The sequence below is a fragment of the Tenebrio molitor genome, chromosome 6, assembly GCF_963966145.1.
Source record: "Tenebrio molitor chromosome 6, icTenMoli1.1, whole genome shotgun sequence".
Classification (NCBI taxonomy): Eukaryota; Metazoa; Arthropoda; class Insecta; order Coleoptera; family Tenebrionidae; genus Tenebrio; species Tenebrio molitor.
Genome location: NC_091051.1, coordinates 1881954 through 1899097, shown reverse-complemented (window position 1 = coordinate 1899097; position 17144 = coordinate 1881954). Strand labels below are relative to the sequence as shown.

Here is a 17144-nt window from a genome sequence, read left to right as displayed (position 1 = left end):
TAAAAAGAATGGCTAGGGCAGTCAGAATTGACATTTGGGTTCGCAGCGCCAACGGAGATGCGAAGAACTAGATACTTCGCAGTGCTTCGCACGCAGAGAAAAAAAAATCACGAATTAATAAACTATGTTTATATATTGTATTCTGTACAGCTTGCCAAAGCTGGTGTAACAATTGGTAATTTTGAAACAGCAGAAGATGTACTTAAAAAACCGAGTCCATTTGCAAACTCCAAAAAACTGGACTTTGTAAACTTGCCCAATCGTTTTACTGCTGATGATTTTTTAATTCATAATGGTATTTTCTTTCTTTGAAGTGTTAACCATGTAGGAGTAGCTTTTTATTGTTTTTTTTAATTATAATCAATAATTAAATAAATTGTTCAACGTTTCGAGGAATTTAACGAATCGACTGGAAAAAACAAATTTTCATTAGGTATTCGTGCTTATCTCACTGGACCTGTTCGAATTGACCTTGCGGTGCGCAGCGCCAACGTACAAACGAAGAACTAGAGAACCGTGGCAACTCCAGCGCCCGCACAGAGAAAATATTCTCGTGTTCGTGGGTGCATAAATTTCATCGACAAATAACTTTTCCATTATGCGAGATTAATCTAGAGCGAGGAAAAACGAGTAAAATGAGGCTTTCATCGGAAATTTTCCTTAAATAAAAAAAAAATCGATTTAAAAAGTTCAAACAATAAACGCTCGCTTAGCGTTTCCGCGTCAGTTTTTCTCTCGTTGGTCGTTTTAATCCGATGGAAAAACTAATAAAATTTCTCGGTACAAACGCGATCACAAAGGGGTTGTTTGCGGGATTATCCGTGCGTTATTTGTTTTAAAAGAACTTAATGGACAAACAATATATCAAATTCCTGCTAATTATCCTTTCCACTCGACAACAAAGGGGATAATGATACGTTGTTAATATTTTAATACGGATTCGTTTTACGTTGCACCAATGAAAATAGCAATTCGCTCGGAAATTTTACTGCAATACAAACCGACACGTATCGAAATAATTATTTATAAATATGTATTTCATGAAAGCTGCCGAATTAGTAGTCGACGGAAATAGAAATTAAATGTATGGCCAGGAATAATTTAGTTTCGGGAATTTGCACGGAGTTAATTTTTCGCGTTCCCTAATTAGGGATGTTTGCTCGGGGCAACAAGAATTAACACTGGTGTAAACACGACCCGATGCTTTTATTTTAGCAATTCGAAAATGGTAAACAATAGAGGGCACTAGGTTTTTCGTTTTGATTTGTTGTTTAGTAAAAGGGGGGTTATAGTGTGAAGGGGAGAATTTTTTCCGACGGTAAAATTTTCACGGATCAATTTAATTGAAAGGAGAATTGGTAAATTTTAAATGTGAGTGGAATTAAATTGGTCGATGAAAATTTTATGAACAAATAGTAAAACGCTTTTGCGTAATAGCGTGAAGGGGAGAGTATTTTCGACAGATGTTCAGAATGATGAGAATGAATGTGAGAGGTGGTTCGTCCGTGGTTCATAAACTACGTTAAGACATTATACGGCAATTAGTGAAAGTGTAATTTAAATCGATCGCAGCAGATGGTGGAAAAAATTTGATGAGAGAAAACAATAGATTCTCGAATCTATGCAGACGGCGTTGCCGGTTCGAATTGTGTAAGTCACAGTTCTGGGTAGAGGAATCGAAGGAATATTAAGTGGAACGTTTTTGTTGTCGGTAATTCTGGCAACATCCGCATCTGGAATGGCCGAGCGACAATTATTTTGTGATTCACGGAGTGACGCAAGAGAATCTGTTGAAGAACGGCGGCGGTCGCGGTGTCGTTCCTCCCAAATACGGTCGTGCGAGAGGTCAAATCTTCCGCACGTGCAACGTCCGTCCAACCGCCGCCATATTTAAAACGGACACCGTCTTCCGGCGCCACCGCCGCCGCCATCGATCCCACCGATTTCCACTTGTTGATCGGGCGGGGGCCCCGAAGTTCGACGCGTCATTTTTTCCAATCGGATTCGATCAGGCGGGGGCGGATGCCATCCCAGTAATTGATAACCGGGACCAGCGGTTTGCATAGCCTTCAGCCGGATCACCTGAAAACACACGCCGGATCGATAATAATACATTATCGTCGCCCTTTCCGCCTCGCCCTCTAACCGTATTGTTTTTTGTTTACCTTTCCGGCGAAGCAATAAAAGTAAATTATTAACCAAACAGGGCGCGAAAAGCGGGCGGCGCGCGCCCGCCCCCGGCGATTAGTGTAGTATCGGAGAGTGCGTTGACTTTGGACGGGTATTGTCTTTTTTCGGTGCGAGTTTTTTTTTTCATGGTCATGGTCCGCGGAAATTTTCCGTCGGGTGTGCGGGGGAAAACGAAGAAATTGACAGCAGGAGAGAGAGAGGGAAAGTAAAGGCGGATGTGGCTCAGGGACGGCGCCGGTTCGTATCACAGGTTTACCTTCGGTGTGCCGTGTAGCCTACACATTTTTACCATTTTTTTTTTTCAATCAGAGATCGGGTGATTTTGTCGCATTTCAAACGATAAACCGGCGGCGGCGGCTTGGCGCGACTCGAGGTTGCGAAGCCGAGCGGGGGCGGCTCGCCGCACGTCAAGGAGACCGGTTTTTGTCGGCTGCTGTATTTTTCGGAAAAAGTTGTCTGGAAACTCAAAAAAGTTGTCCTTGGAATAGTCGCAAACATTTTCTACACTTTTCTTGTCTTCTGATTGGTCCAAGTTCATAGGAAGTTGACCGTGTAACCTTGTCCAACCTTGTAACTGTAGACGATTTTTTTAAAGATCAAATTTTTGTCTACCTACCTGTTAGAATTAAATATATACATGATTTCTTCAAATGTGGAGTTCTTCGTACAGTTGGTTGCAAAAAAAAAAAACGGGAAATGACAATTTTCCCAATGTAAATGTGGTTTTGTCCTTTTGTCAATTAATTGTCTACTTGACAATACCTGTCAAATATTTTTTTTAATGTAATTGAATTTTGACAATACTTCTAACCTATCCCTCATAAGAAGGTTTCACACAATGAAAAAATTCTAAAAATGTGCCAATTTTATTCTGACAGTTCCCATTTTTTTTGCAACCAACTGTACAGCTCTTGATAATGTTTTAAAAGGTAGTATAAGTTTCGAAAAATTAAGCTGTGCGCAAGAGACCTGTTTGAAAAAATTCCGGAAAAAATGTGTCTTTCAGTAATTTCGTTTTTTTTTTGCCATCTTGTTTCCGGTCCATTCACTTCGAACAAGTTGACCCTGTAACCTTGTCTAACTAATCTTCGGATCGAATTTTTTCAGAGACGAATCCACTTTTCGACTAAAATAAACCCAAAAAATACATACATAATTCCTTTCTGCAATTTGTCCATGTTAATAGGTCTTTCTTAATCTATCCATCATTGTATTTTATTTTCTGGTTTATTGACAAGATCCGTACAACTCTGTCGAAGGTTACGTAACTATTGACGATTTTTCTCGATACCGGTATAATTTTCATATTAATTCCTGTAACTTGATTGGAGAAGAAAACAACTTTTCGATTATTCATACTTTTACCTCGCAGGATCGTTACGCAAAATAAAACTGAAAAACAGCTAATTAAAAATGTCGGCCGGAACTGTCACAATTGACATTTGCGTGAGCGCCAGCGGAAAAACGGACAACTACAAACGTATGACTGCTTCAATGTCGCATTCATCGCACAAAGAAAATGTTCTTGCGTTCACGAATGCACAAATTTTTGCTTTTTGTACGTTTTTATCAAAGCTTGTGTAACTATTGATCATTTTTTAGAGACTAGTAAATGTGTCGAAGTAATCAAAATTGTACGTGAGTTCTCTCTACTAGACATTTCCAAACTGTTAAAAATAGTTGTACGTTATTTTGTAGTATCCATTTAGAAGCTGAAGGGGAAGTCGACCGTATCCCATAACCTTGTCTAATCTCCAAGTTGTTCACGGTTTCTAGAAATTAGTCCAATTTTCGGCTAAATCATGCGCTTGTTGAAATTTCAAAAAATAATTCCTTCCCGCCTTGTTTATTCTCTTTTACGATTCCTAATGGTACCTCGTTTTCTGGTTCATCGACAATATTTTTTAAAGGTTTACCGAATCTTATGTAACTATTGATAATTTTCGAATAAATCATGGCCCGATTCGGTACACTCGCTGATTGTTAACATTTTTAAAAAATTACTCTTTGGCACGACGACAAAAAAATGTCATGATTCCTCGGTTTTTGTCATTGTTTGCTTGTTTTCTGGTGTGTTCACAAGATCAGTGGAACTTGACCGCCCAACCTTGTCCAATCTTGTAGTTGTGCACAGTTTTTTCTTTTGGACACAACAATATTCAACAGAATTGTTCACCAATTTTGTTTCAAAATTTAAAAAAAAAAAAATTGTACAAGCTGTGGCAATTTTTTGGCCCCGAGTCCCAATAAACTCTCTTGAAAGCATTTATTAAAAGCGAAACGCAAATTTTTGGAAAACTTATGACGGGAAAGGTCTAACATTTACGACCTCCATTGCAACTTAAGCGTTCACGAGTTTTTAAACAGAAAGAAGCGATTATTTACTTTCAACGAATTTTATTAGTGCCAGAACGATTGGCCACTCACGCATGAGGAAGTAAATATTTGTTTGATTTCGAAACATTTGCCAATATCGAGCGGACGTTTTTTCGATGTAATATATTCGATTTTAAGTCGAACAAGGAATCGAGTCACAAAGTGTAGCGATAACAATCAGGATTATTGGTCGGTCGTAAATTAGAAACATTTCCTGACTGGCCGAAGATGATTTCACTTCGTGCAAAAGTGCGCTCGCCAGTAATTCTCGCTTGACATTTTTCGTGTCCAGATGTGTGGAGCGTGACGCAACGTGAAGCAGGCTTTAGAGTCGCGTTTACCGGTTTCGTGTAAAGGGCAAACTGGCATCGGATCGAGCAGCGACGGCGCCTACAGCCTGCACAAGGAGTCGTTCCAAGCTAACAGTAATGTACCGGGTGTCTCCTAATAGGGAAAGTTGTCGCCGACCATTACCATACGTCCCGGTCCGCGCTAAGGCCTCGTTCACACGTCCGGCCTCGTTATCGCTGCGGAAACGGCAATCGCGAACGACCTCGGTCTCCGGGTGTATTGTTGACGATCCGCCGTCGATAAGATTGAAAACTGTTTGTTCGTTTTATCGCAACGAGTCGACCTCCGTCGGAGAAAAAACAGTCGAAAGTCGCGTTTTCCCGTCAAATTCCTTCGCCATCTTTTTTTAGCCTGTCGGGGTTGCCCAACGTCGAAGTAGGCCGCGCCGGTCCACTGCTGATGTTGCACCGAAAGCGATCAAGGTCGGCCGCGCCTCAAACTTCGATGGGGCTCAGATCCGGCCGCCGGGGGGGCTAACGTCTTGCTGTTGTGCGTTGGTGCGATGGCGTTTAGGGATCGCGGTGGCGTTTCGAGATTCCGAACGTTGGGCCAGGTTAGGTCGGGTGATGCAGGCCGACCGATAAATTAGCGGCGACGCGGGCACAACACCGTCGTATTTATAAAACCGAAAAAGCAAAACACCGAATTATTAATAGACCGATATCTCCTCCCCGAGATAAATCGGTCAACGCACCAAAATCCCGTCCGCTCATCGAGGTCGGCGTCGGGCCGCGCTTTTTCCATAATCCCCGGTCGTTCCGCCGCCCCTGTCGGGGGCGCAGCCGAGCGTGGTGGGGCCGGAAGTCCGACACCCGATTTCCGGAGCAGATGTCGCCGGCAGCCGCGCCGCGCGTTAAGGCGGCTTCACGGCGGCCGTGAAACCGTTTCCGCGATGCACTTTCACTTTGGAAAGTCACTCCCTCGCCGAAGGCTCCCAGATTCTCGCAATACGTCATTAACGGTGTTATGTAAATGTCGTGTTCGATAATAATCGGACGGACGTAACCTGACACACAGCGAGAGCGTTACGGCAGACGCAACATCCGAACGACGCTTTCACTCGTAGGCGGCATTGGAAAAATCATTGACACAGTGAGCGCGTTCGCTTTTTTTAGACGCGGAGAATGACTTTGCGCGTTTACAAGGGTAACTATCGCGAGTTTTCGAATTTCGGACGCACGGGTGCGCCACAGTCGCCCCACATGAAAACGTCTCAGGTGATTTTGCACCATCATCATTTGCATCTTGTTCTGATCACGTTGGTGTTGGCAACCCTGGTTTTCGTTTGTCCCCACGTTTAACGCAACCGAAGAAGTGTCGATTAATCACTGTTGGTTTCGAGTAATCGACGGTAGAGCGCGCTAATAGCGATGACATTTTATCATCCGATTCGAAACGCATCGTTTGCTTTCATCAAAAATTAATCGGAACAGAATTTCGATTCGAATAAATCGTCGCTTTAATCCGCCATGAATTGTTAATCAGTCATTACGCGGAGTACGTTTCATCGTCGAGTTGCTTCTTCCCACCGAGTTGTTCGCAAACAACTTTCGAGAGTTTTCACTTGTTGTGTTGTCAAATTTCGCGACGTTGAAAGATGTCTGTTGAGATATAGAAAGCGAGAAAAAACCGAGCGTCGCATTTGTGTTCGATAGCGAATTTCGCCGTTGACAGGTGTTGCGTTGCGTCGTTACGCCAACCGGTGTGTGACGTGCAAACGTGTCTTTAGCGCGACACGCTCCGCCGACTCCATATTCGAAACCGTCTTTCTGTGGGAGGCGGTCATATGATTAATCGAAACCGAAAGCAGTTCCGAAGCCAGTTTTTGTCGTTGTCGGGGGGAAAAAAAAGTGAAGTATGCGCTTGTCCTTATTTAGTCGGTAATTTACGAAACAAATTCCGTTAATGAACGTTTCCCAGTTTTATTATTTGAACGTAATTGCGAATGTAAACAAACCCGTTAAAATAAAATCCGTTTTTATGTGCCGAGACGCTCTGTAAATATTCAAGACGGATTTCGCACGGGTTTTATCGAGAATGTCGGCGCCTGGACGGACCGCGCTGATTGGCTGGGGACGGCCCTGGCCGAATTTCCAAATACGGCGAGAAACGTGTCATTTTCTCTTCATTTCAAATGAAAACTTAATTCTAGATGAGTTTTATTTTTTGGTGTGAGGAATTGGTGCGAGTGGCCGCACCGCCCCTGAAAATATAAAAGTCAAGGTCGGTGATTTTTTATTTTTTGTGTCCAACTTTATTTTCCGGTTGAAAATTTAATTTTTTAAAATGTACATTTTATCTTCCTGTTCCACTGAGAAATTAAATCTTCGTTTTTTTCTTCTTGGAATTAATGTCAAAGTGGGGCTAGCGCCGCCCCTGGAAATTACGAAAATCAAAGTAATCAATTGTTTATGTCTGAATATGTTTCCAAAAGAAAAATTCAAAGTTTATGCAATTCAATTTTTATTTTACTTTTGTGCCAAATTTTTTGAAAATACGAAAACAATCAGAATTAATTTTTCATTTTAACTTGTTCATCTGTTCTACTTTGAACTAAAAAGCAAAAAACGTTTTTGTTTTATGCTTAAGACAATCACGATGAATTTTTTTTTGAGTCGATTTGCTTTAAGACGACCACCCCGTATATCTAAATTGAAGTAAAACGTAAAGTAATCGTCCCCTAATGTGATTATTGAGTCGGATTAGACCTCTTGGTGGACCTCCAGGTGGGAAAAATTAGCATTCCGGGGCCGTAAACGTGCGACCGGTCTCGTCCTGTCCTATTCGTGAGGAATCTGCAGAAGAACGCGACCTTATTTCCCGACCGCGTACAGAAATAGAGTCAAGGAGGTGAAAAAAACTCCTCGAGCCTTCCGGAGGAGAAGAGACGCGACAGAGGAGGTTAGACCACACAATCGAGACGACAATGACCGTGCTGGAAGCGGCCGTGAACCCGTGGAAATTTTAATGACCCGCATGTACACGTCCTAGCGTCGCGTGGGTCGTGAACGCGGCCTAATCCGTTCCGGGAAGATGCGCGTCGGAGATGTCGTCGACGTGACACCGTCGAGTTGAAGGACGAGGGGACGCCGCCGATTCGAGAGACATCTGGCGGCGTAGCGCGTATCAACGATTTCCGGCGGGACCGTTCGAAATGCGTCGAATAAATTCAATCGGGCGGGGGGCGGCGTCGGAATTAAGATGTGGGGAAGCGCGATGACGTTTTGATCGATTCTTCCATTAAGATATTTCATGGGGGCCTAATTAACCCCATAAATAATTGAATTCGATGTTGACATTTAATCGTTAGAGGGTTTAATTGGAAACGTCAGTCACTTGGCGGTCTTCGACTGCCGAGCAGCAGTACACCTGCAGGAACAATGGAGCAAATCTGGGTTTAGAGGGAGCGAAGGGGTTGCTGGGAGGGCAAGGTCGCCGTTATTTTTCATCGTTAGCGCAGCCACGCCGCCCCCGCGACAACAGTAATTTCCGGCAGGAACCAGGTGTAGTCGGCGGCAATAATTTGCACGGGAAACGCAACGCGCTCGGAACCGTTCATTATCGTCCGCCCCTCGATTAATCCGCCGCCGCCGCCACTGCTCGGGGAGGAAAAAAACGACCTGATCCTCTCTGCGAGTTTCTTTCCTCCGATTCCGGCGCTATCGCCCCAAACGTCCATATTAAATTCCCTTTTACGCCGGCTCGAGCGTTCATTTTCATGGGGGTGGCTTAAGAAAATCCCGCCGGCTTTTATTCCTTATTGTTTCCATCTCGTGAAATTTAAAATCTCGAGTGGGGTGCGGCGGGGGCGGCAGGTGGGACAATTAGGCGGCTTTTAGCGCCGACATTTTCGCAGAGCCGTCGAAATTTCATTAGGACCGCCATCTTGCCCACCACGACGACGGCGGCGGCAATTAGAGATGGCCGCGAGACGCGCCACGGCTCCTTCCCACGGTCCTTCGCTGTTCTTTGTGTGTCGCTGCACCTCGGAGCCCCCTCATGCGGAAAAAGCGGAAAGGGCGCAGACTTACGCAATTACCGCCACTTAAGTGTGACTCGGGAGGTCGGAGGGTGGCCGGTGCGGTGCGCGCTTCCGGTCCCCCGGAACATCATCGCTCGAAACGTCGCCGACGGGGTCCCGCCATAAATCTGGCCGGAGTTTCCGCAAGTTAAGCCGTCGAGTGGAGTCGAGACCCGGTGCGGGGAACGGACGGAATAAACAGTTTACCTGACTGACGTCTTTGTTCGGAAATCGTCAGGTTTTACTACCGGAGGAGGTAATTTGAGATGACGGAGAGGACGATGGGGCTATGACGGACCGCTCTCTCTGTAAATATTTTCGAATTCCAGGAAAGGTACAAAGTACACGATTAGGTGAAAAATGGTCGGACGTTCCGTTGGGGATTAGTCATCGAAGAAAAATGTTTTAGAAAGTTAAGAACGTTGAGAATTTTTTTAAAGTGAAAAATCAAAATTAGAATTGAGGCTTTTTTGGCAAATTATGTTGAAGCCGGTATGTACTCGCTCAAGTGCAATAAATTACAGTTGAGAGAAGGCCAAGTCGTAAAGTGCTAGTGCTAAGTGAGTGATTAACGAGAAGTAAATAAATGCCTCAGGTAGCATTTTTGCAGTCAAAGTAAAACCACATGACACAACAAAAAGGACGTTAAAGCACTGTGATGGCAATTTTAGAGAATTAAAAGAATTGACAAGGAAAAGATAAAGTTTGGGATTGATTTTAGACCCAAGATCTTGTCATTTTCAATACTCTGAAAATATCTAGAAAGTGGAAAATTTGCAGAAGTCTATGCGTGCAAAATTGAATTAAAAATAAAAAGGACACCAAACGGTGAAAAGAATCTTTAAGAGAAAAATTACACAGACGCGTTTGAATTCTCAAAAATTTAATCCTCCAAATTCCACAAGAAACACTTAATCTTGGAGAATTAGAAATGAGAACGACCGCCATTTTGTAAAGATAAAAGATTTATTTATTGAGTTTTCAATCTCGAAAATGAATTAAAAATGAAAAGGGAAGCGTGAGTGAAAGATTTGTGAAAAGTTACGCAGTGTCTACGAAGTTATTGTTTTTATGTATTTTTGAAATTTTAATTTTTCAAATTCTATCACTTCGTTCGGCAGCCAAACTACCAGTCTCAGCACATAAATAAAACTTCATTTTTACTCCTAATAACATAATATACAATGTTTTTCTTTAGAAGTAATAATTATTTACATTACAAATGCGGTAGGCTACATTTTACAGCGCGAGGTTTTTAGATGGAAACACGACCGCGCAGCGGGAGTGTTTTAACAAAAACCCAATGATGTAAAATGCCTACCGCATGTACTAATCTTTTTGGCCAACATCTTGTTTTCTCAAATTTGAAATTTGTTATAACCAATAATTTTGCAAAACCTGTCAAAGACTGACATTTGATTAATAAAATACCAGAGTTATCGATTATACCGATAACTGATATGCTTACGATTTATACCACAAGATGGCGCCATCAGAATTCACAACTTTTCAGAAGAAAATAATTAAATCATGTATATTTTTGAAAACTGAACGGATCAATGGTAGCGGTATCTTGTCTTAGTATAAATCAACTTTATTTATGATAAGCTAACAGTTTTTTTGGAGGTCCCTGAAAGCTTAAAATTTTCGTGGTATTTTACACACTCCGTGCGGTAAAATGACAGATAGTTTAATTAGTATGTAAAAATCAAGATACCGTAGCTGTGTAAACATGTCATTAGAGTTGAGGAGGCCAAAAAAATATACGAAATGTAGAAAAAATACATATTGTCTGCGCTTCCGAAATTAAATAAAAAATGAAAAAGAAGCCGACGAGAGAAGTAAAAGTTAATTTTTTTTTCAATTTTGAGTTGAAGTGAAAAATTGCAAAAAGAATCGGAGGCACTTTGTAAAAATGAAATTTAACATTTTTACACACAAGTTTTAAATAATTAAAGGGGCGTATAGTGGACCATAAATTTTCAAAAAAGAAAGATATTTATAATCGGAGAAAAATGTGTGACAAATTTTGTATTTTGCAACAACACAATTAAGAATTTTTTTGACATTTTTATTGGTAAAAGATGAACCTTGGCTTTGTAATAAATTTCAAAACGAACACCTGCTCAGTTCGCAGAATCGGTGATGGAAAAAAATTGTCGTAAATTGTCGAGAGAAAGGAATTTGTACGAACGAAACAAACATTATCAAGTTGACAAACAAATTTTAATACATATGTATCTTGATTTTTTACCGAACGTGGGACGTAATAATTTTTATTTCAAAATATGATTAAACAGCTCTAAATCAATCAAGCGCTATAATTGGTCTTTGTCTTTGCGTATCTTTTTCCGATTGTTTTTTGGACTTGCAATTAGTGCGTCAACGGCGGCGATAAATTTTTTTAAACCACTTCAGTCTGCACCGTAATCGGCGATCCTCCATTTTGAAATTTGTTTTTCGACTGGAACGTTATCGACGTTGTTTCTTCGAAATTTACAACCGGGCTCGTAAACGGCTTACATTCGTTTTGTCAAGCTGCCAACATTTACCACCAACCGTGGTGGGTCAATTGACTTTCTGGGTCCGGTGGGGTGGCGAACAATAAACCCATAAATCATCGCCGGGCTCGTCATGTTTCTCCCGTCAACGGCCAAGTGAAAATTTGGGAAATTTCTCGAGTTCTTCGCGCGTTCGACGTCCGAGTTAAGAAGCCACGCACGTCAAGCACATCTCCGCCTGGCGTTCGAGGAATTTGTCCGCGACTGACGGAACCAGTATCTGAAGTAATCTTCTAGGAATCCGTCTACCTGTGACTTCGGGTTTGACTTCGAGTGGGCACAGGTAGAGACCTTTCCGGGAAGCTGAGGGAAAAAATTCGGGATTTGGGTCGGTCGTCCAAGAAATGTATCGAATTATTCACGTTGCGAAGCGCAAACAGTTTATTTATAAACCGGATGGTGGTGTCCGTTTTGGCGGTCCGGGTGTAACGGTGGCGGAGTCGCGCGCGCGGGATTTTCACCGCCAACGGTGAACGTCTTCGCTCGTTAACAATTGTTATGAGGGGAAAATTCGCCCGCCAAAAGCGGTCATTTTTGTTGATGTCGCGGTTCTAATTCTCCGATACCTGCTCGACGCCGCGAAGGGGTGGAAAACCCTACGAGTTAGTCTGGTCGGGCGAGGGGAGGGGTGAAATATAGCCGCGTTGTATCCCCCCGTCGACTAGTTCTTATTTTATTTAACATCTGCTCGTTCCGTAGGACGGAGGTCGAGTCGCAGTCGCCTCGCGTGCTCTTGTATCTGCAGATGAAGTGGTGTTACTAACTTAATGTCGTCGTAGTGGCAGAAGAGTAAAATAGCTGAATGAAAATCGTGAGTAGAGATTTTATTGGGGAGCGACGGTCGGTGTAGTTTTCCGCGAGGACGTGGCGGCGGCGGCGACCGCCATCGATCCGCTTTGATTTTCGGTAGTCTTGTCGCGAAGACGCGTCCGGTCGGCGGCGGCGAGCCTTGGCAACAGGTAGCGCGCGAATGACGCGGGGTGCGGCGGCCGCGGAGCGCGTTTCGAATGAATGGCGGTTTCGGTCGGTAGAGGCGGCAGCCACCTTGTTGCAGCAATAATTCAAGTCGGGGTTGCAGCCCTCACAGCGTTACCTTGGCAACGGCATTAGTCCCCTCGGTCGGCACATCGATCGTCCGCCGCCCCCCTCGCCGCGCCAGACACGTCTACGCGGCCGGCCCCGGGTGCATCCCGGGGCCGAGCGGTGCCCTCGCAGACGATCGTTTTGTTAATCTGGATGCGTTGATTGTTTCAGGGATGACGGGTAATTAAAGATGGCATCTCCGACTCCTTCTATCGAATCGCTACCACGAGCAAACTCGATTGGATCGTTCGGTGACCAAGCAGACTACTTGTCCCTGTCCCCCCTGGAGGATTCCCCGTTGTCGGTGAGCGGCTCGTCACCCCCAGTCAGCGATTCCGTCGATCGAGACAGCGACCCCTCCGAGCTCCACTGCCAGCAGTGCCGCGAGCCCGTGGCCGACCCCAAGCTGCTGGCCTGCTTCCACACCTTCTGCAACCCCTGCCTCGAGAAGAACAAGCTCGTCTGCCCCCGGTGCAACTCCGAGTCGATCGAGGGCATCCTCAACAGCCTCCTCTTCAGCTCGGACCCGTCGACGACGGACTCCTTCCATCCGGCGGTCCGCTGCACCGGCTGCAAGACAAAGAAACTAGACGCCGTCGCCCGCTGCGTCGACTGTGCCAACTACCTGTGCCCCAACTGCGTCATGGCTCACCAGTTCATGCACTGCTTCGAGGGCCACAGAGTCGTCAACCTGACCGAAATCAAGGACGAATCCAAGAACGGCCTCATCACCAACGGCGAGAAGAACACGATGTGTCCCCGGCACAAGAGCGAACTGCTCAAGTACTTCTGTCGCACCTGCTCGATCCCCATCTGCAAGGAGTGTCTCAATCTGGAACACCCCGCCGGCATACACGAATACGAACATATCAGCGAGGCCGCCCCTAAGCAAGTCGAGGCGATCCAGCACGCCGTGCAAGAAGCCAAGACCAAAGCCACCGACATACGCAACATCTTGAAGAACGTCGAGCACGTGTCCAGCCGCCTCCAGGTGCAATACCACAAGGCCCAGAACGAGATCAACGACACGTTCATGTTCTACAGGTCGATGCTGGAGGAGCGCAAGCAAGAGCTGCTCAAAGAGCTGGAGAGCGTCTTCTCGGCCAAGCAGATATCGCTCGGCGTGGCCACGCAGAAGGGCCAAGAAACGGTCGAACAGATCTACAAGACTTGTGAGTTCGTCGAGAGACTGAACAAATGCGCAACGATCGTCGAGATCCTGATGATCAGGAAGTTGTTGGATACGAAACTGCAAGGCCTGCTCAGTTACAACATCGACCAGAGCGTCCAGTCGGCGTGCGAGCTGGAGTTCGTGTCGAACTACCAGGCGATCCAGGTGGGGGTGCGCAACACCTTCGGCTACGTCCGTTCGAACAGCGAGGCGGTGGTGGGACCGAGCAAGCAGCCCCCGATCGCGCGCCCCACAGGCGGCTCCAGCTCGAGCGGCAGCAGCGTGAACGGCAGTTCGGGCAGTCTGAACGGAGGCGGCGGCGGCGGTGGCATCCATTGCCCCTTCACCATGTCGGGGTCGAGCCAGTCGACCTCGCCGTTCGAGTCGAACATAATCAGCAAGAGATTCAGCAGTGCCAACAGTCTGGGGCCGTTCTCGACGACGATCGGCGACCTCAACCTCAACGGCATCAACCCGTACGAGAAGTGGTCGAACGGCGGCACCGACACCATGTTCCAGAACGGCACCGGCGACCCCTACTCGCTGAGCAGCGCCGGCCACGCCGACCCCATGCTCGACCTCACCTCCAAGCTGATGTCGACGGCGATCTTCCCGCCCAAGTCGCAGATCAAGCGCCAGAAGATGATCTACCACTGCAAGTTCGGCGAGTTCGGCGTGATGGAGGGCCAGTTCACGGAGCCGAGCGGGGTGGCGGTCAACGCCCAGAACGACATCATCGTCGCCGACACCAACAACCACCGGATCCAGATCTTCGACAAGGAGGGCCGCTTCAAGTTCCAGTTCGGCGAGTGCGGCAAGCGCGACGGACAGCTCCTGTACCCGAACCGCGTCGCCGTGGTGCGCACCTCGGGCGACATCATCGTGACGGAGCGGTCGCCCACCCACCAGATCCAGATCTACAACCAGTACGGTCAGTTCGTGCGGAAGTTCGGCGCCAACATCCTGCAGCACCCGCGCGGCGTCACCGTCGACAACAAGGGCCGCATCGTCGTCGTCGAGTGCAAAGTGATGCGCGTCATCATCTTCGACCAGAGCGGGACGGTGCTGCAGAAGTTCGGCTGCTCGAAGCACCTCGAGTTCCCGAACGGCGTGGTGGTCAACGACAAGCAGGAGATCTTCATCAGCGACAATCGCGCCCACTGCGTCAAAGTGTTCAGCTACGAGGGCGTCTACCTGAGACAGATCGGCGGCGAGGGCATCACCAACTATCCCATAGGGGTGGGCATCAACGCCAACGGCGAGATCCTGATCGCCGACAACCACAACAACTTCAACCTGACCATCTTCACGCAGGACGGACAGCTCGTGTCGGCGCTCGAGAGCAAGGTTAAGCACGCCCAGTGCTTCGACGTCGCCCTCATGGACGACGGCAGCGTCGTGCTAGCCAGCAAGGACTACCGCCTCTACATCTACCGCTACGTGCAGGTGCCCCCCATCGGCCTGTAGACGAGGCGGCGGCGTCACGAGACAGGGTCTCCAGCAGCCGTTCCCGACACCTTTTTGTTGATGCATTTTTGAACGAAGCGTTCGGATTGCTGGTCTGTTATTACTATATTTGTATTTATCAATTTATAAATTTAGAGTTTGTCCAAAATTGTAACGATGTGCAGTCGTTCGTCGTCATAGTTTTGTATTGTACTTCACGATGTTGATATTTTTTATTGATAGTAGTATGTACGATATTGACGATGCGTTTGAGACAGGAAGCCTGCCTGCTCCTCCCGGGGGAGCGCGGCCCGTCACCCGTGTTGAATGACCAATTCTATCACTATTTAAAGAAAAAAAAATATGAAAGAAAAACAGGGATATTATAATTCACATTTTTAGAAATGTTAAAGAATAATAACCAAGCAGCATAGCGGTGCCTGGGCCATTTGTTGTATTTAAGTCGAGCATCAATTTCCGATACGATATGATGATCTATTTTAATAAGCGTGTATGATGTTGTGTATGTCCTTAGTATAGCGCGTTGTTGTTTGCGGGATGCCGCGTTGTTAGCGACCCTAGTCACCCACGAACTGTACTTGTAGCGCAGTTTCTCTCCTTATTATTATTATTGATTATTGATTATTATTGATTATTTTTTTATTATATCCCCCCAATTTTTGTACGTGATTTTTTTTTATACACTACCTGCCGCGCTTCGTTCGACACCGTAGCGTGCCGTGCCCCCAAACTTCCAGTCGCTCGGGCGTTGTTTACTTTTAGTTTTGTTATCAATTATTATCGTAGTGGTATTATCACACCATATCTCTTAAGTTAGTAAAGCGAGAACCGGCGTAGGAAGGATTGACTGCAACTCTCCGTGTGGTGCATGCAATAACTTCTCTCACCATCCCCCCCGTTTGATTATTATTATTATTTTGAATTTTTTTTTTTTATTATTATTATAATATGAGTTAGTCGTAGCAGTAGATATATATTTTGTTTGTTGATGCTGCCGAGTTTAAGATAGTGACGCGGGCCGCACGGAGCATGCGTGCGGCCGCGAAACGCCGCCGCGAGCGCGCCCTACAAGACTATTTACTTAGTAGCGCTAGGGTCTTATTTTAGTTAGAGGTGGCGAGGGCGAGCGGGCGGCCGCCGCCGCCGCAGCAGCAGCAGCATTCTCTCTATTTTTCTCACTCACACACACGTTTCTCCTTCTCTTCTGTCTCTCTGCTCGCCCGCTCCGCCTCGTCCCGTATTATTATTATTATTATTTATATTATATTGTTGTTTTTTTTTGTCTCTTATTATTATTATTATTTTGAGACCGGAGGCGATGATCGCAGAACACGGGGGCTGAGCGATCTCAATCCCACGTTTACCAGCAGTCCCGTGACTTGCGCCGCGCCGCCCCCGCCCGGCCGTCGAGACGTCCGCTCTCGGTGTCCCGCCGACAAGTGTTATTAATGTTGTTTTTAATGTCTTGTTCAGAGTGCGCTCTATTTTTTCTATTGTTCCTGAGACGTCCTCGGCGGGGCACCGGGAGAGCGCGTCGGCCCGACGGGGGCGGCCACGGCGCCCCAATGTATTACTAGAATTTTTTTAAACTTGTTGTTATTATTATCTTAATTTTAATGGTAAAATTGTTCTTAAATTAAATGTACATTGTTTTGTTTTCTTTGATTTTTTGTTGTAAATGCTTTTTAATTAATAATACCAATTCTTGCAGTTTTCAGTTATTTTTATTTTGTTTTATTTCGTTTTGGTTGTTTTTGTGGAGATTGCCCCTCAGCCCGTTCAGATCCTAGTCCCACCGCCCCCCCGAGTGATCACCGCTTCGAGCACGGCACGGCTGTTGACGCAGCCCCTTTTTCTTCTTTACTACTTACTACTCCCTACTCTACTGTAAACTTTTATACTTAGGAAGTAAGTGATGATATTA

At 45.7% G+C, this 17144-nt stretch overlaps 1 protein-coding gene across 4 annotated transcripts in view; it reads left to right on the top strand.

Moving 5' to 3' along the window:
- brat (brain tumor) overlaps positions 1-16933 on the top strand; it is a 37518-nt gene extending 20585 nt beyond the window's left edge. For 3 of the 4 annotated variants that reach the window (XM_069052053.1, XM_069052051.1, XM_069052052.1), the window contains exon 2: positions 12754-16933. In XM_069052053.1, the coding sequence (XP_068908154.1) occupies positions 12773-15220 (2448 nt within the window). In that variant the 5' untranslated portion in view covers positions 12754-12772 and the 3' untranslated portion in view covers positions 15221-16933. Of the gene's footprint in view, positions 1-11668; positions 12311-12753 lie in introns of those variants that run through there. The other variant, XM_069052055.1, reaches the window with a different exon arrangement.
- The last annotated feature ends 211 nt before the right edge of the window (positions 16934-17144 follow it).